Source organism: Brienomyrus brachyistius, chromosome 5, assembly GCF_023856365.1.
Source record: "Brienomyrus brachyistius isolate T26 chromosome 5, BBRACH_0.4, whole genome shotgun sequence".
NCBI lineage: Eukaryota > Metazoa > Chordata > Actinopteri > Osteoglossiformes > Mormyridae > Brienomyrus > Brienomyrus brachyistius.
The window spans coordinates 32,023,216-32,047,510 of record NC_064537.1 but is presented as its reverse complement, the minus strand read 5'-3'; the positions used below and the strand labels follow the sequence as shown (position 1 = coordinate 32,047,510).

The following is a 24,295-nucleotide window of genomic DNA, read 5'->3' as shown; positions in this document are numbered from 1 at the left end:
AAATCAAACTGGGTATTTAATTATCTGCATCTCTGTGTTCCTTGGACATTTTATACTAATGGCTTATACACGCTGCATCTCATATTGTAGATGCACAGTAATATATTTCCTTGGTTTAAAGATGAATCCTTTAAGTGTTGCTTTTATGTGCTTTACAGTTGTGCCAACGTATATCCCTAGGAAAACAATAATAAGGGAACCGCCAAAAATGATGGTTTGGAGTGGTGGCACAATCAAAGCCAACTGACCAAACTATAACAAAGACAACGGATCTGTATATTCTGTCACATATTCTGTCGAAGTCGTTTCATTTAAGTGTTCAGCCAATTTATATACGTATGTTTATATCATTATATAAAATCAAGATCTTTTATACCGTTATACACCTAAGCATCAGTGCAACTGGACAGACAAAACTAATTTCCAAGTTATGCCCAATTTTAGCAATGTAACACACTACTACTGCTGCTGCTGCTGCTGCTGCTGCTGCTACTACTACTACTACTAATAATAATAATAATATTAATAATAATAATAATAATAATAATAATAATAATAATAATAATTGCCAAACATGTCAGGAGAAGACGATCTCCCTGATATTCCTTTGCTTCATCTTGTTCACGGTTCCCTTGAATGTAGCCGGAACTTGCTTTGTGCCTCTTTAAAATGCTTCTAACACCCACACACATTTTCTGATCTCTTTTACGAGAAATCGCGCAATTGCGCAGTTTCTCCAGGCGATTAAATACACGGATCAGCCAATTCAGTTTCCTACAAATACGCGACATACATACCTTGTGATGTATAAATATGCGCTGTTACACCTCTTGGGTAACATTTACTTTGCAGAAACAAAGATCTCGCTCCATGAGGCAGGAGAGAGGGTTTTCTTTGTTTTGAACAGGAGGTACAGAGATGCATTCTTGAGGGTGGTTGCTGCGTTAGCTGTCAAGCGCTTTGCCGAGGAAAAGATTGATCACTGCCATTATGCCATTTCGTTTCTAAAAATATCTCTCTAACTACTTCTGAAAATTTCTAACAGCTACTCACATAATCCGTATTTACATACAATTCATTGTTTTCCTTTCCAATAGTTGATCTAAATAAAAGTGCCTGCTTATGTCTGGGTCGCAAACATTTGAAATTAGATCAGTGCATAGACCACTATTCGTACCGAATGTAAATACATTGTTTTCAATTAAAACAATTTTCAGAATAACCGTGCTATTTATTTGAGCAACCTAACGAATTATACAATCAGACACATTTAACCGACATCAATATACTGTAAATCAGAAGACAACGTCGTATGCCTCTGATAATCATTTGAAGAGATTTAATTAAAAACCTCTGCCACAAGGGCTCCGTGCAAAATGTTACAATATTATAATGTTATATGCTGTTTTCAGATAAATGGCTGTTGATCCTTCAAGAATTTAAGACTACAAAAACACCAGCAGCTTTTGCTGTGCAGTCAGTCATTTCTGCGATCATTTTTGGTAATGAATTACAGAAGAAGAGAGAGATCTATCCATTTTTAATTGAGCATCAGTAAATTTTCACATTACGTTTAGAGACAGACAAAACCAAATATTTTACTGACGTTTACCGCCCTTCTTCCCCATAGGTACACATTTAATATTCTGTGTTTTCGAGAATTTGAGAAAATAATGCTTTCCTTTTCCACCAGGCCCTGAATTACCATTGGTTGTTTTGACCATGTGACCAGGAATTGGCTGTAATTTCGCCCTTGTCTCCAGTTTAGAAGACCAAGGTCCCCATACGCCTGTAATATCACTATTAAACACAATTATTGAAGCCTACTAATAAACCGTAATCGGGACAATTGCAGCTTTAAAATAGTTTTATTTGAATACCTCACTAGTGTTTTCACCAGAAGAAGCTATGAATTTTGAATTTGAGAGGGAAATCGGGTTCATAAACAGCCAGCCTTCCCTTGCAGAGTGCCTGACGTCTTTTCCCGCTGTACTGGAGTCATTTCAAACTTCATCAATCAAGGACTCGACATTAATTCCTCCTCCTTTTGAGCACACCATCCCAAGCCTGAATCCTTGCTCTAGCAGCCAGGCACGACCGAGAAGCCAAAAAAGAATTTCAAATGGCCTCCTCCTCCGGACCCCGCCACCGCAAGGCCATGCACCGCCGGCGAGCAACGGCTCGCTGGCACCCGAGTTTCCATGGATGAAGGAGAAGAAATCCTCGAAAAAGAGCCAGCAACAGGGACAAGCCATTGCCGCCTCCTCCCCACCTTCAGCTTCCTCCGGCTTTGTAGTCTCGGGGCTGGAATCTCCGACAGGTTAGTACATGAGTTTTGTTGCAGACACGGTTTGCCTGCGGATTTTTGTGTTTTATGACATTTCGCTGCAAGGTTGCACGCTTCCTGTCTTTTCCTGTTCTGAATCTAACACAGACTGTGCATTAAATTCGTAAGCTATAATAATTGTTTGCGTTTTAATTTACAAAGCAGTAATATTTGAAATATTATCCGGTTATAAATCATAGCCGAAAATGGATTATCTAATTGTTTACCTACACAAGGCAGATGTCTATTAAATTCGCGTTCGTTTTAGAGTAAAGTATGTTTTATTAATGTCATTTTCGCACAGTAGCCTGTGTGCTTGTACTCTACAAAACGACTAGTTTAAGAACGTGATCATTATTCTGTGAATCCAGACATTTCTATAAATGGCAAACATAGCCACGTCGTATAACTGACAAGCAAACGCGTAACGTACATAGGCTTCTAAAATGCGGTTTCGGTCTTTATGAGGTATTTATTATTATTACCACTCTAAAGCATGAAGTGGCCATATTAGAGGTATTAAATTTCACAGTGTCTTACTCAGTAAGGCTTGAAAAATGCAATAAACATAGCTGGAATAATAATCTGGGGGCATAAAAGAAAAAAAATGTGTGTAAATTAGAACAGCTACAATTCCAGTATTTTTTCTCAAGGACATTTACTGTGAACATTTATTACTGTATATATTTCTTACGCATTATATTCTCTTTGGTGTTGCTTCAATTGCAGAGTCTGCAAGCGGACAGGATAACGGAAATAACTCAAGACGACTAAGGACAGCCTACACAAACACGCAGCTTTTGGAGCTGGAGAAGGAATTTCACTTCAACAAATATCTATGCCGTCCTCGAAGGGTGGAGATCGCCGCTTTACTGGATCTTACTGAAAGACAAGTTAAAGTTTGGTTCCAGAACCGGAGAATGAAGCACAAGCGGCAAACAACCCATTACAAGGACGGCCAAGAAAGCGAAAACGGTGGTTTCGAATCTTTGGAGGGTGCGGATGCCGCGTCCCCCTTCTCAAATCAGTTTATAGATGCATCAGTGTCTGCAAGCTTGGAAAAAGAGCCTTCTTCGTACCCTAACAGCAATGACAATAACCAGCCCACTCCCGAGAAGACACAGCCAACCAGCCGGAAGGCTCCATCTTCTCCCGACAAAACCGCAAGATCTCCACTCTACCCGACGCCCACTGCAGTTAACCTTCCAACAATGGGTGATAGATCTCCATCTGGGCCAGATAATTCATTTTCAGAGTCTCGTGATGCCGCCCAGCTCTCCGATTTGAATTTCTATTCTTCCGATTCCTGTCTTCAAATTTCGGATGCGCTATCGCCTAGCTTGCAGAGCTCACTAGACAGCCCGGTAGATTTTTCTGAAGAGGACTTTGACTTGTTCACGAGCACTCTCTGTACAATAGATTTGCAGCATCTACAGTTCTAACGTGAATGTAAGGTGCAAAAGAGGGTAGTCATTTCCCAGAATTAATAATTATATCACGTTATTTCTTTGGAGTTGTTTTGTACATGTATTTCTGGAAAGAATAGCCAGACTGTTTAAATATTTTAAGAACTTACTCGCATTCGATGATCGAAGCGATTGTTCATCCACATGTACCATTTTATTGTATTCCAGCCAGGACCTACCTGTCCAAATATGAGGTATTTAATTGATTTCATTTTATCGTCACGTTAAAGGTAATTTAGGATTATGATAGACAATGTGCGGAAATGGTCAGTATAGCCTAAACTCAATCGTCTAAATCTCAGGAATTGTTGGATAGATTATTCTTAGAAATTCTTACGAGAAGGGTTTCCTCCCTCTTAAGTTTTAGAATTAGTTTATTTATTGAGATTCTTTAATAGTAAATGGAAATTATTTATTGTACATTATTTTCATAGGTGAAATAAAGAATTTATAAGATTAAGTGTGTGTTTTAATTCTCCAAAATATTTAAATGAACAGTAGATTTTACGTCGTTTCATTGCAATTATTTTTAAACTCAGCCACCGCTATTGATTTGTAATAAAAACCCGAAGCGTCTACTTAAGAATGGTAATACAACTTATTGCTTAAAGTAAACCGATCGATGAAATGGTGTGTATGAATTCCTTTGAATATTAATGCAATAACGTTATTCAAAAATGTACACAACGACTCCAATAGGCTTGTAGCGGGATTTGGATGCGTTACATTATGATATTTGCTATTATTTTCAAATCATAAAACGTATTTTTAAATTACCTGTGAATTTAAGTATATCGGTTTTAAAATCTTTCATTTTAAGTTTAATTTTAAATAATTATACTGTACATATTCCTAAATACATATTTTGAAGTAATTTGAATACCACGTTCAGTTCCGGATTAAATATTGATAGCATAAAAAACAAGTTGTCCATTCTACATAAAATAATTATGTTGCGCGATCCCCTGCGAATATGTTCTTACGTGCGAAGTTTTAAGTGTCATACCAAAAGCGTTTTCGTCAGGAGCGCACAATTCATATATCAAAATCCTTTACAAATGGAAAGGGTCAGTCGAGGACGCAACTGCCATAACACAGAAATAAATCATGGAGCGTCTTTGTTACTAGTTCCTATTTGGAATGAAACAAATTCAGACGACGTTGAGCTGAGTTACTATTAAAGCGGTCACGGAAAGCGTGTTGTCTAGCAGATGTTATGGTTGCTGTCGTCTTTATTTAAAATGGCGCTGGGACCACGATGGGCGATATGAACAAAAAGTGGGCAGCCATTATGCTACAATGTGTAGAGAAAGGGGTTTAGAGGCAATAGAATTTAAGAAGTAGACCTTGTTGGGCCCAGAATGACCAGAATTTGAAACTCTTTATTGTGCAACATATGTTGCAATGTTGAATGACAATACAGTGGATTAATTAAATATGGTGGTAGATTAATGCAGTGTCTAATGCGATTTTGTCCATAGATCATATTTATACAGTTGCATAATCATATTTTGATTACTGAATAACTAGTCCCTACCATATGATGTTTGAAAATAACATAATTAACAATAATTTAAATGGATATATTTTATGTAAGTATAGACAACAACAATAATACACAGCTATTGAATGGGAAGCATTGATTAATATTATGATTTGTGCTATAGGAAGATGATATTTATGAGGTACAACGATACAGCATAGGGCACTTGCTGTGCTGGATAAATATATTACTCTTCACAGGAATATGCTGGGCAAATTAATTGATTCTGTAGATTCTTGTCTTACCAAACACAAGATACAGTTTAGGTGTTTTGCATTAGTGAAAGAAATCGAGAGAAAGTAAAAGAGTGGACAAGTGATGTGCATTTGGGAGCAAATGCCTTCAAACATTGGAGGAAGACTAATTAATGATGGGTGAATCGGCTAAGTTCAGTCCCACAAAACCACTGACATGTTATCAATAGAAACATTCTAGGCCATTCCTATTGTCAGTGACAGATACAAATCAATACAAGTCCAATGAACCCAAATGAAGTGACCAAAGAATTTGATTAACTCAATTTCTGTTAGATTATTGAACATCATAGTGTAAAAGAAGTCTAAAAATTAAGTTTATTTTTATGACATAGACCACCCACATCTGCCAGAGATTTCAGATTAAAAATGTAGACTTCTTATATTCAACATTGCTTATCTTTTCTTTGAACTGCTGCAAAGAGTAGAAAAAAGATTTAACAGCACAAGACCCATGGTTATTTTTCTACATTTGCAAGATTATAGGTTCAGTCTCAGTATGTATGGAATTATGATCTGTTTTTTGTGTCAAATACACAAGCATCCACTACACATGTGCAGTGCTTTTTCCATGAACTGATTTTCGGATTTTGGACAAAGTAATATATTTGTTTAAATGTCTTCATATGATGTGTGTATGTATGTATGTATGTATGTATGTATGCATGTATGCATGTGTGTAAGTAATATTATGCTTGAGACATTCATATGATTTTCACAAAATAATTTACTGTAAACATATGAAATGCCATGTCACTCTGGCTAAAGCTAAAGGCTTGTTCATTCACTGGGAATGAAAACATTGGAAACAGCAAACACTAAAATAGAATAGTCCTTTGAACAAAAACAGCATTACTTCCACAGAACACAGATATTCTGGGAAGTAATTTTACGGTTAAAAATGGCAGCTCAATAGCAATACTTAACATACAATATGAGGAGTTTAAGTGTTTTCTCATTAGAGCATAATAGCACACATTAACAAAAAAATGTACCAATATGCAAAATAGAACCAACAAAATCTCATGGTATCAGTGTGAACAATTAAATAATATATATTAATTATCAGGATACAGAAAAAAACAAATTTGAGAAATGTTGGTTGAGTTTAGTGGCTCTGTAAATATGAATGGTTAATGCATGAATAGTTGCTTGTAGATCAGGCCTTTTTGGACAATTGGTCTGCTTATGTTTTATGTTGGTGACACAGGTGGCATAGTTGTAGGGCAGACATTTTTGTTCACTGGAAACCTTACCTGCCTCTGTGCCCAGAAGGCAAGAAAGACCAGAGTATCAGCTTTCTATTAAGGAAATAATCATCAAAGTTGGGCTTATGCATAGGCTAATCTGCACTGTAGCTGGGCTATTGAGCTGGGCTGTAGCCCAGGGCCCCAGATTGCAGGTGGCCCCATGTTTTTCTGGTTGTTACAGTAGCATTTTATGCTGCAGGTAGGGACCCAACAATGACTTTAACGCAGGGGCCCCCCACTCTCCTAGATTCAGTCATGATCTTCATGTATACCTGGAAATTAGTGTTAAGATTGGAATAAATGCGTGACTTTAGTCACTGTATTTTGGTCAGGTGGCTGTGCTTGTGTTTGGGCTTCAGGGCAGTCACCTGCACTTTATTTCTGTGGATGCTACTGTGTCATGAGAAATGAGAAGGTGTCAGAATAAAGAGCCTCTGGTGGAAAAGATGAGATGTGTGAGCAGCAGTCCAGAATAGAAAGCTTACTAAGCACTGAACCAGAAAAGGGCTTTGGGACTGCAGGCAAACTCTTGAAATATGTATAATGAAGTAGCACAGTGACAGGACATTCATATGTGATTTGATATTTGGGACAAACATTTATTTTTAATAAAATACTCTCATATATAGCCCTTTTAGAATAAAATATTCAGAAAATGATCAATATTACTGAAGAACAATTATGTGAAAAAAGGCAAGAAGCAACAAGAAAGAATTTCAGAATAGTACATCTGCAAACATTTCGTTGTGATTGCAAAGTCTCTCATAATAATAAAGTCCATAAAGCAAATGCAATATTTTTACAACAATGGCTGATCACTGCAACAAGCAGTGGGCTGTGAAGAATCCGTAGATGACATTAAATATTCTTAGAGGCAAACATGAAAGGTTTGCAGAGACAATTATGTAGCCTTTTTAAACTATTTTAAAAAGGAAATTGCTGGGGGTGTAACAGTTCGTTTCTAGATACAACTTAACAAATAACAAAGAATGTAAACTGAATGTTTCTTTGCATTGAAATTAAAGAGCACAACCCCCTATCTGCCCCTAGTTATAGGAGCAGGTGGAGTTATTGAATAGAGGACTTCTGTATTGTATATAATATCATAGCCTTAAACCTGCAGTTTGTGCTCCAGTCCTACATGAAATATGTCCAGAGTGGTACATAAAATTGCAGTAAATGACAGTTAAACATCCTGTTAAATATCTACTGTGTTAGAATCTCTCTGTTTCTAGGACAGATCATTGTAATGTTGCCAATGCTATTCCCGTTATAGGTGTGGAGTATTACTGCATTTGAGATAGCTGAGGTCATGGTCCTGTTTTCCTTTACTAATAGTAGGACAGTGCCACCCTAGTTCCTCTGAAACTCTGTCATCAGCCATCAGAAGGTTAATTTTATGTCAGGTTGTCCGTGGTCATCCTATATTCTTATTGGCATATTTCTGTTTTGTGAAAGTATTGCAAAAATCTATTCTCTACAGTCTTCCTTATAATGAAAAATCAAACAACTAAGTCTCTCCCTATAAGAAATTGATTAATATCATATCATTGATGTTTAATAGTAGTTTTTCCATTTTGCAATATATTATTAACACGGTTGATTCCTGCAATACTTTTCTTTACTTTTTTCTAGTTATAGGTGCAGTTGGAGTTATTGTACGCAGGGCTATTGTAATGTATAGAATGTCATGGCAGTACTTTGTGTCACTTGCAGTACTTTCTGATCACAGAGTTGATGTTGCTACTCTGAAGATTCAGCTTAGGTCCAGTGGGCTACCACCTACTAGGAGAATGAGGCTGGACTTCCAAGATCAGATTCCAAGATCAGGCTGTTTCTAATGAGTTTTCATACAATCTGTATGAGGAACTTGCAGACTTGGGAGCTACTACTAATTCTAATGTGATTTTGGAGACCTTTTGTGACAAGACCCTGAAGGTTGCTGAGGGTTGTGTTGGTGTGACCAGTGTTTTCAAAAGGAGGTGCTTCATTTTGCAGGGCACCCTGGATATTATTGAGAGGAGTCGTAGTGCACACTTGATAGCAACTCCAGTCTTTACCGGGAGAAGGACGGCTGTGAGGGCTCTGAGGGCAGATAAGGAGGCATTTGTTAGGGGAATCTGTGAGAAAGTGACACATCATCTATGGTCTAGCAACCCATGTCCTGTTTTCAGAGGAATCGGAGCATTACGCACATCCGAATCTTTTCCTCTGAGAATTGCAATCAGGGCGGGTGATGGAACGGTCCTTACGGATGACACTGCAGTTGTGACCCACTGGGCCGGCTACTTTGAGCAGTTGTTTAAAGCTGATTGTTTGGCGAGGACATTAGACATCTCTGGGTCTATAGTTCTTGAGGCTGTGAAAACTGGACTTGTTGTCCCTATCTGGAAAGGGAAGGGTGACCGTCTCGATTGCGGTAACTACAGGGGGATAACACTGCTCTCAGTGCCGGTTAAGGTCCTTGCTAGGGTCAAACTCAACAGTATCCATGATCACTTGCTGACTTACCAGCGACCAGAACAGTCTGGTATTATGCCTAAGAAGTCTATCATCGACCGCATCCTGACACTGAGGGTTCTCATCAAGTGAAAACATGAATATCAACAGAGTTTCTTTGCAGCTTTTGTCGATTTATGTAAAATGTTTGACTCAGTTGATCGAGTCACCTTGTGAGACATTTTGAGATTGTGGAATCCCCCAAAGTTGCTGGATAGCATGACCCGTCTGTACACTGGTACTGTGGGTGCTGTGCAGAGAGGAGACTGAACCTCTGAGTTCTTCCCAGTTGATTCTGGGGTTCGTCAGGGGTGTGTTCTTGTTCCTACTCTGTTCAGTGCTTGCATGGACTGGGTCCCGGGCAGGGTTGTGAGGTCCAGTGGCAGTGGGGCATCTATTGGTGAAGAAAGATTCTCTGATCTTGACTTTGCTGATGATGCTGTGATCGGGGCTCTCGAGAGACTGAATGAGGAGTGTCTGTGCTTGCGAGTGTCCTGGATACAAACCAAGAACCAGGCCTTTAATGACCTCTTGGGCACAGCTATCAGCAGTGTGTCTGTCTGTGGAGAGAATGTCGACCGCGTTGAAAGGTTCACGTACCTCAGCAGCTACATTCATGTCTCTGGTGACTTTTCCTATGAAGTCAGCAGATGGATTGGGAGAGCATGGGGGGTCATGAGGTCGCTGGAAAGGGGTGTGTGGTGTTCCCAATATCTTTGTAAGAGTATGAAGGTGAAACCCTTTAGTGTCCTCATGTTCCCTGTATTGCTGTATGGCTGCAAGACATGGATGCTATCCAGTGTTCTGAGACAAAGACTAAATTGCTTTGGTACTGTGGTTTGACTTTGTGCTGGACAAGCAGTTGCTCGGGGAGGTCCAGTACAGCCACATTGCCTGCATTGTGTGGGAGTGCCTGTTATGGCATTGTGTCCATGTGGTGTGATTCCCTGAGGGTGATCCGGCTCACAGGATCCTTGTTGCCGAGGACCTGAGTGGCTAGACCAGGCCAAGGGGACGCCCACGTGACACCTGGCTGCAGCAAATACACGGCCATTCCCGGAGGGTAGTACTAGAATACATGCCGGCTGGAGGAGGTCACCAACCAGGGTCTAGAGGTGTTTTATTGTGTGGTGGGTGGGGCAATGCAATGTACCAATATATGCTCCCCAACCTGACTTGACCTGCAATATATTATAGTCAAGATTTACCATGATAAAGAAATATAATGATTTAGTCATTTAGAATTTTGAATAGATCAAATTTGGAATATAAGAGAAGCAATTAATTAAAAGAGCTGAAAAGAGCGTATCAGACTCGAAAGTTTTATAGTTTTCATGTGTACAAAGAACAGTAAAATTCTTATTTGTGTGCATCCATCAGACTATACTGGCAATAAAAACTACACAATAAAAGCAACAGTAAATGTCAGTCAGCAATCAACAAATAGCAACAAATATCATCACTGTAAACAGTCCTGGTCCTGATGTGAGCATCACCACCGGTGCCTCCAGTCCCAGGCAACAAATATCATCACTGTTAACCGTCCTGGTCCTAGCTGATGTGAGCATCACCACCGGTGCCTCCAGTCTGAGGCAACAAATATCATCACTGTAAACCGTCCTGGTCCTAGCTGATGTGAGCATCACCACCGGTGCCTCCAGTCTGAGGCAACAAATATCATCACTGTTAACCGTCCTGGTCCTAGCTGATGTGAGCATCACCACCGGTGCCTCCAGTCCGAGGCAACAAATATCATCACTGTAAACCGTCCTGGTCCTAGCTGATGTGAGCATCACCACCGGTGCCTCCAGTCCGAGGCAACAAATATCATCACTGTAAACCGTCCTGGTCCTAGCTGATGTGAGCATCACCACCGGTGCCTCCAGTCCGAGGCAACAAATATCATCACTGTAAACCGTCCTGGTCCTAGCTGATGTGAGCATCACCACCGGTGCCTCCAGTCCGAGGCAACAAATATCATCATTGTAAACAGTCCTGGTCCTAGCTGATGTGAGCATCACCACCAGTGCCTCCAGTCTGAGGCAACAAATATCATCACTGTAAACCGTCCTGGTCCTAGCTGATGTGAGCATCACCACCGGTGCCTCCAGTCTGAGGCAACAAATATCATCACTGTAAACAGTCCTGGTCATAGCTGATGTGAGCATCACCACCGGTGCCTCTAGTCTGAGGCAACAAATATCATCACTGTAAACCGTCCTGGTCCTAGCTGATGTGAGCATCACCACCGGTGCCTCTAGTCTGAGGCAACAAATATCATCACTGTAAACAGTCCTGGTCATAGCTGATGTGAGCATCACCACCGGTGCCTCCAGTCCGAGGCAACAAATATCATCACTGTAAACAGTCCTGGTCCTAGCTGATGTGAGCATCACCACCGGTGCCTCTAGTCTGAGGCAACAAATATCATCACTGTAAACAGTCCTGGTCCTAGCTGATGTGAGCATCACCACCGGTGCCTCTAGTCTGAGGCAACAAATATCATCACTGTAAACAGTCCTGGTCATAGCTGATGTGAGCATCACCACCGGTGCCTCCAGTCTGAGGCAACAAATATCATCACTGTAAACAGTCCTGGTCCTAGCTGATGTGAGCATCACCACCGGTGCCTCCAGTCCGAGGCAACAAATATCATCACTGTAAACAGTCCTGGTCCTAGCTGATGTGACCATCACCACCAGTCGCTGCCTCCTCAGAAGCTGGTGCCCTAGGCAGCTGCCTATGTCTTCCATAGAATTAACCAGCCCTGATAGTGAATAACACTTAAGATACACATACAAAACACACATAAGAGGTAGAATTTGGGTAGAACTTTATTTTAGTCTGTTGGATATTAATAGGGGGGGGTGGCATGGTGGTGTAGTGGTTAGCACTCTGGGACCCGGGTTCAAGTCTCCGCCTGGGTTACACGTGTGTGGAGTTTGCATGTTCTCCCCATGTCATCGTGGGGTTTCCTCCCGGTACTCCAGTTTCCCCCCACAGTCCAAAGACATGCTGAGGCTAATTGGAGTTGCTAAATTGTACATGTAATATGTGCAATGGACTGGCCCCCCATCCTGGGTTGTTCCCTGCCTCATGCCCATTGCTTCCGGGATAGGCTCCGGACCCCCCACGACCCAGTAGGATAAACTAGCCCTAACAATTAAAATACTTACTGGATATGTCAACACCTAGGTAGCTTGCTTCCTCCATTATTATTAAAGCTTTCGGTACAACAGCTAGAACTAATATTTGTCACAATAATTTTCTAGTTTTATTTTGTTATTAACTCTTTAACCAGTTCTAAGTTGACCGTTAAACCGTTCATTTAATGAGAAAATTCAAAGCACAGACAGCTAGTGGAACTGACAGTTGGAGCAACCTAACTGCCAGTAACTACTTGCAGTATACAGTATATGCAATCAGATGAATACGTGTGATCAACCAAGGATTGTTCTCTGTGCGTGTGTGTGTGTGTGGGTGGAGTTGGTTGTTCATCCCACAGCTGTTCAAACATGTAGTAAGACTCTGTAAGTGTGCAAACACCTTTTGGCAATATATGCATATACATATATGTATATATAACTTAGATCCCAGTCAGCAGGTCCATAATGGTAGAAAATTATTCTCTCGTTACTATATTTGTGAATATAGCATAGGATCATGAAGATAACAGCAGCAATGTTAAATACCAGTGTTTGTAGCAATATTTGGTTTTACAATGTGGACAGAATGGTTTTAAAGGTTAAAAAGCTCCACTGGTTTCCAGCATGCTATTTCAGTAATGGGAGAACCATGTCATGTGACTTTAAAAGCTTTAGTGTCTGCTACTATGTTAATTTAATTTTGATTATTATAAAATAAGCAATGAATTATTGCTTCAGAAATGTAAGGCTCTCTAACCTTTCTAAAACCTTTTTCAGAAATCACTTTTAGGGCTTCGTGCAGATGTCAGAGTAAGCCAATGGGCCAACAACAGCTCAGTGAAACACTATGTCACTAATGGAATTTAATGCCAAGGATATTTTACTGGAATGTTTTTGCAAACTACTAGGGAATGAATAATAATTTGAGTTTTATAATAGGGGGGGGGGGGGGGGAATATGTAATGGGCTGAAACCAAGGTATACATTGCTTTGTTAATTGTCCCTGTGCAAGTAAACCAAGTGTAATCTTCTTAACATTGTGAATTTTCACTATACTATGTCACTAGTTGCAACATAGCCTCAAATGAAAGTATTTAAGTCAGAAATGCTGGTCAAAGAATACCATTTAACTGATGGTTTCCATGTTTTGAAAGTTGCAATACGAAAGATTTTCAATTCTGTGTTTTATAAATTACTTGTTTTCTCCCGGAACAATGTTTTACTTGAATGTAGGTTCTAAATAAAATATAGAGTCAAACATGAATGGTTTGTCGAACAATTATTTAGCCTGTTTATTTTAAAAAGGGAATCGCTGGGAATGTAACAGTTTATTACTAGCTGCAGCTTAAAAACGAACAAAGTAAAAAAGTTTTCTTTGCATTGAAATCAAAGAGCACAACCCCCCACCCAAATTCAATGTACTGGTCCCCAGTTATGTTTAGTTGGAGTTATTAAGGGAAGGCTTCTGTACTGTATGTAATGTCATTGCCCAACACTTGCAACTGGCGCCCTGGTCCTACATGAAATATGTACAGGATGGTACATGTAATGGCAGTAAGTGACAGTTAAACTTAATGTTAATATTTCTCAAGCGGCACCTGAGTTAAAGCAGCAAAAAGAGTCTGTGTATTGCATACAAATCCGGGTTTCATTAAAATAATCTGCTTAAAAGATAGAATCCTGCTTTCACCAGAAATACTTAAATAAACCAGGATTTCAGACAAAGAAAAATCAGTTCAGTGTGAAGATACACTGATTGTTATAGCTTTTAAAATGACGCCTTATAAATAGTTTCAGTTTGTGGGGGGGGGGGGGGGGGTAATGTGTGTACCCTGCAGTGGGCTGGAATTCTGGCTTGAGCCTTGTACTTCCCTTCCTCCCCCGCCTGTCTGCCACGACCATGACCAGGATAGATAGACGGAAAAGGGGATGAATGAATTATATGTTACCTGGGGCCAGTGAGGGTAATAAGCGTATGAGTTTTGTTACTATAAACATGAGTTTTGTGACTGACGCTGGAGCTGTTCTTCATTACCATCAGCACAGACTTACAAGGGACTTTTCAGAAGCTTTTCAGGAAGAGCTATATTGCACACATGGGAGGTGTGACATGGGGGTTAGGCGCGTAAGCCCCTCTGAATGCATAGTGAGAGTCAGACTTTTAGATCTGACCTTAAATGGAGTTCTTAGTAAGGTGAGTTCTGTGTAAAACTGTGTAATGCAGCTTTGTGATTGTGTGATAAAAATTTAGATTATATATAATATATGTGCGCGTGTGTCTGTCTGTGTATATATATATATATATATATATATATATATATATATATATATATATATATATATATCTTTTTTTCCTCAGGATATGTATAGCCCCTACCCAAAACTCCCTTTAAAACAGCCCAAGTAACCTATTTCAAATTGACCTGAATACAACATTGAGAGACTGTAATTCAATCATGCTATACCAGTAATGATATTTTTTAAAACAGCTAGTGCAGGATATGACCAGCAAACTTAAATGAAGATGTAATATGTCTGTACTTGACCTAAAGAAAAGGCTTATGTACAAAGTATATTGTTTTTAGATGACTGTGATGTTCCCATATATTCCATTAGTGTTTGCTTTTCAATTCTCTTTTGAATTGAAAACCATCACAATCAATTAAAGTTTTTGTCATTATAATGGAAACCAAGAAGACTTCTTTCTGTACTGCTGATTAAGTGTCATCATATTACTAGGGAGCCTTACAGAAGAATATTTTTCACATTGCTCTGTATACTTTTTTTCCTTTTTTTGTACAGAACTGTTGAATGGAGCATTGTAGAGGTTTATAAATGTATACCTTCTATATTTTGTCATGAGAACGTAGTATTTGTTTTTTGGCTTTCAGTCCTTAAAAGTCTACATAAGCCTCATTTCATTGGCTTATCTCAGGCAAAGGTAACAGGGCGGCAGGAAGCCAATCCCAAGAAGCATAGATATGCCAAGACACCTCGGACAGGATGCCAGTCCATCACAGGGCAAGTTAGAGACAATGACTGGTCTACCTAAGGAAAGGAACCCACGTGACACAGAGAGAACATGCAAACTGCAGTCTTTGCTCTGATTAGATCCCTCAAATGAGAACCTACACTGAGCCAGCTGTCCTACACAGAAGTCTGTCCAGCAAGCTACAGGCACATATCCCAGGATGGGGTGCCAACCCATCGCAGGGCACACTCACATGCCATTCATGCACACCATAAATCCTCTGTCTTGTAAGAGGGTGGCTGACTGAGGAGCTGGATGGGCTTGTTTAAGCTCAGGACCACATCCAAATGTATGTTCTGGAAGTAGGATTTTTATATGGGAGTCTTTGATTAACAGGCTGGTTTGGTCTAGTTTGGTTTTTGTTCTTGTTTGGCATAATATAGATTAAAAAACATTATAAAGCTGTCAATGACTAGCAGGGGCATAGGAACCAGGGGGGCGGGGAGGTGGGTACCTCCCAATATTTCATTTGAATTCATTCACACCCCCCCCCAAAAAAAAAATGGACCATTAAGACCCCCAATATCAGAATTAAACTCTCATGTTTTTGGTTGGTTCATTTCTGCTTTAATTGTTGATTTTCCACTTGTATATTTAGGCACAGGAACACTTTCATTATTATTGTACTCTTGGATTATCCATAAAATGGTATATTTTAGAAATATTAAATATATCTTTGAATAATTAAAAGGAATAATTTAAAAAATTGTATTTTGTACTGTTTATATACTACATTGTGTATTCACTGTTTATATTGTGTATGTCTAATATACAGTTAAACGTATCGCTGATGAATAGCATGCTAACCTATAACTAACATTTTCCGTATTAATTAAGTAATAAAACGGCTTCAAGAGTTTATTCAGCTATACCGGGGTGTCATTATTTCTGCATCAATCTGATATAGTGAGAAAAGGATTTCCGTTAATAAAGGCTACACGCCTTCACTGCTACACTGCGCCACGTGTGGCAGGCAGCGGTATTGTCCCCACAGGCAGCAAAAAAAAAAAAGAGAAGAAAATCGCGAACCAATAAAAAGCCTTTCTTAGCTGCTCTCCTGTTCTCATTCTCTGTCTTGGGATAGTTTACGTTCACGTTGTGTACGACATCAGGTAGCAACGAGATCAACTAGCAACTAGAGTAATGGACTTTGTCTGAGGTCAGTCAGTTTCCCGCTGTTCGGGGCATGCCCGCTTGGGTTCGCTATGTAGCACGCCAGTATATCCTTCCGATACAATGCGGATGTTGTATACGAATACCTCAACGTATTAGAAAGCTTGCAGAGTTTCAGATATAATTTCGTTTATTCCATTTCATTGGTCCATAGCCAGAAATATATTTCTGGACCGTGCTGGGGCTCCGCACATTCTGCCGGGGGTTTCAAATATAAAATATTAATTTTATTACATGGCTACGTGCTTCATCAGTAGTAAAGAAAATGTGGGGGGTGTGGTCAAACCCTTTCTTTTACTACGTGCTACGCGCATGCTTGATGGTCCTTCGTCTATCCTGTCTCTGTGAGTAGCATTTGCGTGAAGACATGTAGTCAGGCTAATAGCTGACCCAAAATTGACCATGTAGCGTATGTGTGCTCTGTAATAGACTCGCATCCTGTCCCAGGTCTGCTCCAGCCATGTGTCCTGGGCTACCTTGGATGGCACCCCCCCCCCCCTGCCCCCACCCCACCTGTGACCTTGACCAGGGTAAGTGGTTAGAAACTGAAAGATAACTCATGCTTATGTAGACACTGAATTTGTTGTAGTGTCTATGTTTAGTGTAATAAGTACCAACCAACCAAAACCTGATTATTAACTGGTAGCCGAATGATTAATGGGCCATTGGTTATTGCAATTAAACAATTGTTAAATGCAGTATTGAAGTGTCATTGATTCTTTCATAATGAAATGCATTCAAGGTTTTAAATTAAAAATGTCCTGGTTGTATTAATGGCATTATTCTCAAAGCTTAGACCTAATTAGCAGTCCGATGGTAAATGACTATAGGGACTGAGGACTACAAATCGCTGGCAGAATGTGTCCTGCTTTGTGAACTCTGCTTCTTGGCTTTGATTTCAGGGTCAGTCAGGCACTGGTTAGGTGGCATGTGACGCTGTGGGTTAGCACTCTGTGTTTGTGCTCAGAAGATCGTCGGTTCAAATCCCGTGACTGGTGAAATGATGTTACTGATGCTCCCTTGGGCAAAGTCCATATCCCCAGTTGTTAGGGACTGGGTGACCTTGCTCTCTGATACTGCCTTGTATGTCAGTTTGGACAAAAGCGTTGGCTAAATAAATGTAAAAGCTAAATTTTCCTTTAGATAACAATACTCACACCTTTGATAAGCATCATGCATATACAAATTCTGAAACTATGCCAGGTTGATGTTGAACATCGTTTTCTAAATTCTCTTGATCTCGCCTGGATCTTGGTTTGCAATGCAGAAAAATGACTGTAATTACCATGACAATGACAGTTTTTACCATCAAAAGGCTTGGTTGGTGTTTTTTCAAAGAATAAATAATCGAATTTAAATCAGGGTAAAATTGTGACTCACAAAATCGTGTCCCTTTCTTTATGGTACATCCCCAGTTACAAGGAGTAAAATTAAATGTGCATGTGATTAAATGCAGCATAAACAAAAATACTAACATTGTTCAAGTACATTTCAGAAAATATGAATGCAGCTGTTTTCTGACTAATTCAAGTAAATTTCTCTTTTGAAAATTAAGCTTGATGTCTGTAAATATGCTTAATTTTTTATAATATAATCTTATTTGAAAGAATATACTCCTTCATCCATAAGCATGATAAATACAACTTAAATGCACATGTTGAGAGGGTCTATAGCCTTAATCATGCAGACAGCCAACTTATACATGCACGTCACATTTCTGTGGGCCTGCCTTGGGAGGAGTTATCCCAAAACACTGCTGCACCGCATAATTTGGATTTAAATGGCAATTTCCACTATGCTTTTAGGAGCATGGACAGGGAGTGTAAATCAGGCACAATAAGCATATCACCAAAAGGGCAGTACAGTTATTAATAAAATGATCAACTTGCAATAAAATAATGAGCTTTTGGAACTTAAAGATTGTTTTATGGGATTGGTAGGTTTTAACATTTTGAATTTATTCATCATAACATAAAAATGATGGTTTATGAAAACCATTAAATCACATTAATGCTCTTAGGATAAAGCCTAGTCGGTACTAGGGCCGTATTTAAAACACAAGTCTTTAAATTATAAGGCTGTAACATAAACAAAATTTCAATGTGCTTGACGTAGTAAAATGAATAAAGCACCATATAATGTATGTAGTATTATTGAAAAACAGAATGATATATTTTCGTCGCTGTTAAATTATATAATCACTTTTTTGCAAAATGATAAAATTTTCTGGTAAGAAAATCAGTCATTTTTAAATCATGAAATTATGACAAGAATTTTTTTATAGGATGAGTCACACTGTAGCACGAGCAGAACTGCACCAAAGTCGGTTTTTAAAAACAGTCACACTAGTACACATTTTAAGTACACCATTTTTTTTTCGGTGGGGGGGGGGGGTGTTGAAAAAAGCCCCCCCGTCCCACTTGGTACTAAACCCCTGGACCCAGTGAATTTTAATCAACATCCAATGCACAATGGATGCATGGATGTCTCCGGTAGAAGTGAAAAATTTTACCCGATCATTAAGAGCTTCAGGAAGTTTAGCTGAAGAATCCATAGTTGTTTGAGTTCCAATTTATTTTAATAATGTTTTATTTTATCAACATTTACAGAAATTTATTAGTTTTGAACTCTTAATGTACGATATGATGAATTGCTCTTATACATCAAAATTGCTAGTAAGTACAATAACAGTAGAAAACAAAGGGGTAATTAAAAGGAAATAGGATCCTTTGTCGTAAATGTTGAGGCCTGTTGTAGCCAGTTTATTTATTATTTTTTGTTAGCCATACTTCCAAATTATTTTTGACGTACCAATGGTATGTATAGCCTACTGTTATCTTGGCAGTGTTGTAGAGGAATCTGCAAAAACGTCCTTAGATACCATTTGCAAAGTACCTTGAAAGAAACACTGACGCTACTATTCATTCGTAGCATATTGATTGTTATTCTAAACAAGGTTACGTTCAAATTGTATCTGTACTTTTTGGCCTTTTGGCTCTAAATTGTAATTTTTGATATGTAGCAATCACAGGATAACTCATATATAGTTTTACTAAATCTCTAAATAATTAACAAACAACAATAAATGAACACTTCAGTATCTTACATTTTTGGGCATGTCTCATAATTATGAAACTATTACGAAGGATTCATGTAAAAATTACAAATAAAGCAAGTCTTTGATTGGTTCACTGCCTTTTGAAGGCTGTAACAGATGAATCATAAAATTAAACAATTGGCTAAAGAAAATGTAACTTTGTTGTGGCTAAATTTCAGTAGGTAAACCTTTCAGGTGCAAACACCAAACAAAGTCATAGAGTTAAACTTTTCGGAATGTTTACAAAATAAGGCCTGTTGCCAAAAATAACGTAGACCTATTAAGGACAATAATTTAAAAAAAGTAATTCAAAAGTCCAGATAGAGTAGGTTATGGTCTAACAGCTCCATTGAGCTTACTGATTGCCAGTAGCATGAATATCTGTATTCACAATGCTGGTAGCGTAATTTCTCTCTAAATCATAATTTATTGTTTACCTTTATTAATGAAAATAATTTAATTAATTCTATCCGAAAAATAAGAAGGATCTAAGTAGATTTCAAATATATATTAATGTTGCCAATGCTCTTCTGCGTTTACAACCCATAATAATGCCATTTGGGCAAAAGTACTTAATATAATTTAAGTGCCCTCGAAGGAAGACAAGAATAAGCTAGGGAAAAACATGAAGCAGGCCTTCTCTGTCTTACTGTGAACTTTTGGCCCAACAGCCATTATTTTCCCAAGGATGGGAGCCAGCAGTAAATATCCTGACAAGTAACAAATTACTGTGGGCGTCATATTGTTAGCGTCTCTTGTCCTCCATGTACCAACAAGTAAATAAATGCTAGATACTTGTGGCCTTCCATTGAAAGCACGCCTTCCTAGTCTTGTGCTGACATCTAATAATTACCCTTTTAGAATTTGCTAAGCGAAATGCAGTAACTTCTCCGTAACAGAATAACGAAACGAACTATTCTAGAGTTATCCATGTGAATGCTATTGAATGCCACAGAAATATGCATATTCCTTTCGCTAAACAGTTGTGTTTTTGTTCCATTTTTTTTTTTAAATCTTATTTTCGATGCTAAAATCTAGAATCATTGTCTTATGCATGGCCATTATTTACGTATGCATTTTTTCGCGGTGGATACCAGAAGGCAAGCTGTCCGCCTAACTTCATTTCTGTAACAGATCAGTTTATTGATTTAATTAGAATAATCCAGACCCGACTCAGAAAATCCAGACGGCAATTTTGTGTAATTTTGTCTAACAACATATTTTTTTGTTATAAACCTCCACCCCATATACAGCATTACCCTCCGTAATAAAAAGTAACTATGATTCAGTGATTTAGTTCACTGATCATGCGAGAGTCCACTAAGTGTGACTACACGTGCTCTAAAAAGCATACTATGGTTTTAGAACGGTATCTCAAATATCAGTTTGATAAAAATGTTCCAAAATAGCAAGGAAAAGTTTTCAAACGTGGGGAAAAGAGAAAAATAGACATTAGGTACTTTCTTTCTCACACTCGCGGTAATAGAAGCCTTTGAAGGAAGGTTTGACGTGTGCGTGTTGTTATCAGATTGATGGGCTGGGTTTGATTGAAGTGTCTTTGTCATGCAAATGTAAAGCGTTTGATGGATGATCGCCGCGCGCTGACAAACTGTTTCTCGTGCTTTCCCATTGGCGCATTCCGAGTCACATGATTTGCCACCGAGAAGATATGTGTTTTAGGAAGCCCAGGCCAACTCATGGTGGAAGGAGTTTTACAGCTTTGACATACTATCTAAAGGTTGTAGGGCAGGGCATATACCGTAAAACGTAGTCCGATCCTCCTTCATCACTTGCGTCTGGACAATACCAAAATGAACTCTTTCCTAGAGTATACAATTTGTAACCGTGGGACAAACGCCTACTCACCCAAACCAGGATACCATCATTTGGAGCAAGGAAATGGAGCAACGTTCTCTCACAGTGCAGGTACAACAAGTGACAACTATAATGCTGATGGGCGTTTTTTTGTGGGTAGTAGCCCGCCGGCTGCTGCTGCTCAACATCAGCACCAGAACACGGCCTATACTCATCACCAACAGCTGCATCTTAGCAACGCGGGCCTATCGTATCCTGGTTCAGGAGGGGGCACGTATGGGTCGCAGATGTGCTCGAATTCGGACTATGGACATCATCAATATTTCATCAACCAAGAGCAGGAGGGAATGTATTTCCAAAGCTCTGGCTTTTCTGCTCCGAACATTGCTCCCAACCTTGCTCCCCTTGGGTACTGCGGACAGCCTGGGTCTATGCCTACCAGTGGCTATCAACACGGATGTGGTAGTCAGGAACACCAACAAAGTTACTTACAGGGCGCCTACCCAAACGTGTCGTCTTCTCAGAGTGGAGAGAAAGATCTAAGTTGCCACCCAGAGTCACTTCCATCTGGAAAGACGTTCGACTGGATGAAAGTTAAGAGGAACCCCCCTAAAACAGGTTAGTTATAATTTGGCCGTTTTAAAAACAAGTAATTGAAAAATTCAGAAACCGATAAGTCCAGTATAAGACGTATAAAGCACATACGAACGTTTTAAAGTCGTGTTTTTAGAAAAATACGCTCTTTTTGCTGAAATTGTTTGTCCCAGTCTGTTCTCGTCGTGGTGGAAGGTTATTTATACTTTCTCTACTCCGAGATTCTCAACCTAAATCGGTTTCATTTTAATACTACTTCTCTATTCCGGATTTGTCCCAGTAGTTAATCGATCTTGCCAGCCCAGGGTCTTACTTTTGCCTCTTTATTTAACGCTTTATTGTGCTATTACGTTTATCAGACGTGTTATTTTCCACACCAGTAAACTATTGCCCATATCTGTCATTTTCTGTCAAAGAAATCCTATCGGCGAACTGTTCTTTGGTATTCCTTCGATCTTACATTACTGCTAAAACCGTACTGCATACTCAGAAGTGTTTAGCTGTATTTCTGTAATCATGCAAACTGCTATTATTTCTGTTCTGTTCATTGCTTTCCCATTAATTTTGAGTATATTGTCTCAAATACTGCTGCCCACACAATCTTTTAAATATTTTAAAATGTTTCAGTATTTCAGCTGTATTTATGAATCGGCATCCAATGACGTGCATTAATTTTTCGCATTTATTTTGTCATTACAGCTAAACTCACAGATTTTGGCATCCACGGTCCCCAAAATTCGATCCGGACCAATTTTACCACCAAGCAGCTCACCGAGCTGGAGAAGGAGTTTCACTTCAGCAAGTACCTGACCAGGGCCCGTCGTGTGGAGATCGCTGCAACTCTCGAGTTGAACGAAACCCAAGTGAAAATTTGGTTTCAGAACCGTAGAATGAAACAGAAGAAACGAGAGAAAGAAAGACTGATTCCAGCCGTTAGTTCGTCAAAAGATCTCGCAGACAACTCGGACCACTCCATTTCCTCTTCTCCTGATGGATCTCCCAGCTCCGAGAACTAAATGTTTCATTACTAACACTGCACTGCTGATTATAAACTAAGCTTTTAAACATTCCGTTAAGGTAGTTGCAGTGTTCTATAAACGGTGCAAGGCAGGACTTAAAAAACTGCGAATTTAACGTCTGTAATTAAATTCAGATTATTCTTAAGGAAATCAAAGAGACTGTAAATGAAAAAAGATAGCAAGCACACCCACTGTTTTCTAAAGTTCAGCCAGTTCCTTGGCTTTTTTTGCCTTTCGAATGATCTGAAGCCGAGGATATTGGTTGCATTTTATGACACTCTCAGGATTACCTCAGGAGAACTGTTTTTCACACCCATATTGGGACGCACTTTCGCATGTTTACAAACCTGATAACAGTGATAATAGTTGGTATTACTGTTACTGATTTTAACATTTCTAGTACACTGGTTACAAAACTTTTATTCAATTCCTTGAAATATAATGTCTCATTTTAAGTGATTTTTCCCTCTATAGCTATATTTTTTAAAAGAAATCGTTGCTGCGTGTATTCTACAGGATATAGCGCCTTAAATGTCCAGTAGGGCAGAATGGTACTGGGATATTGACTTTTTGCACTATATGGTTAACAGGGTATTTCTTACCATACGAGGAGCGAATGTATCTCAGAACAGATTCAATATTTTCATTTTTTTTGTTTAGTAAACTTTATAGAGTTAGTTAACAACCTGTAAGCTGACTTTCCGGTAGAATGAATCAGTAAATGCGATATAAAGTTATCGATTAATTTTTGAAATAGAAGTGGTATGTGATTACAGACATAATTTGACTGACAAATGACAGCTTGAATGAGTATTTATTTAATTTAATGTGAAGGTGTCATGTGAATAAAAATACTGCTCCAAACGTTACGTTGTTGTTCACATCAATCAGTAAAATAAATGGATCGAGCATGTCTGAACAGCGCCATATGACAGCAACCTGGAAATTGTTGTAGAGCAACAGTTTTTATGTCAAGCGTGTTTTATGACATACATTTACAAAGACTGAATGATGTTGGAATACGTGATGATGGGTTTACAGGCAGACTGAGTTTTATTAGTTTATGTCTGAACTTTTGCTTC

At 39.0% G+C, this 24,295-nt stretch overlaps 2 protein-coding genes across 2 annotated transcripts; both read left to right on the top strand.

The window, feature by feature from the left end:
- Positions 1-1,435: 1,435 nt before the first annotated feature.
- On the top strand, positions 1,436-4,252 carry hoxb2a (homeobox B2a). Its single transcript, XM_049014037.1, has 2 exons — positions 1,436-2,320; positions 3,056-4,252. Exons 1-2 carry the CDS (start codon positions 1,909-1,911, stop codon positions 3,766-3,768), a joined length of 1,125 nt encoding a protein of 374 aa, XP_048869994.1. The 5' UTR covers positions 1,436-1,908; the 3' UTR covers positions 3,769-4,252.
- Positions 4,253-19,102: 14,850 nt separating this feature from the next.
- Positions 19,103-24,077, top strand: LOC125743164 (homeobox protein Hox-B1a-like). Its single transcript, XM_049015882.1, has 2 exons — positions 19,103-22,218; positions 22,894-24,077. Exons 1-2 carry the CDS (start codon positions 21,597-21,599, stop codon positions 23,208-23,210), a joined length of 939 nt encoding a protein of 312 aa, XP_048871839.1. The 5' UTR covers positions 19,103-21,596; the 3' UTR covers positions 23,211-24,077.
- Positions 24,078-24,295: the final 218 nt, after the last annotated feature.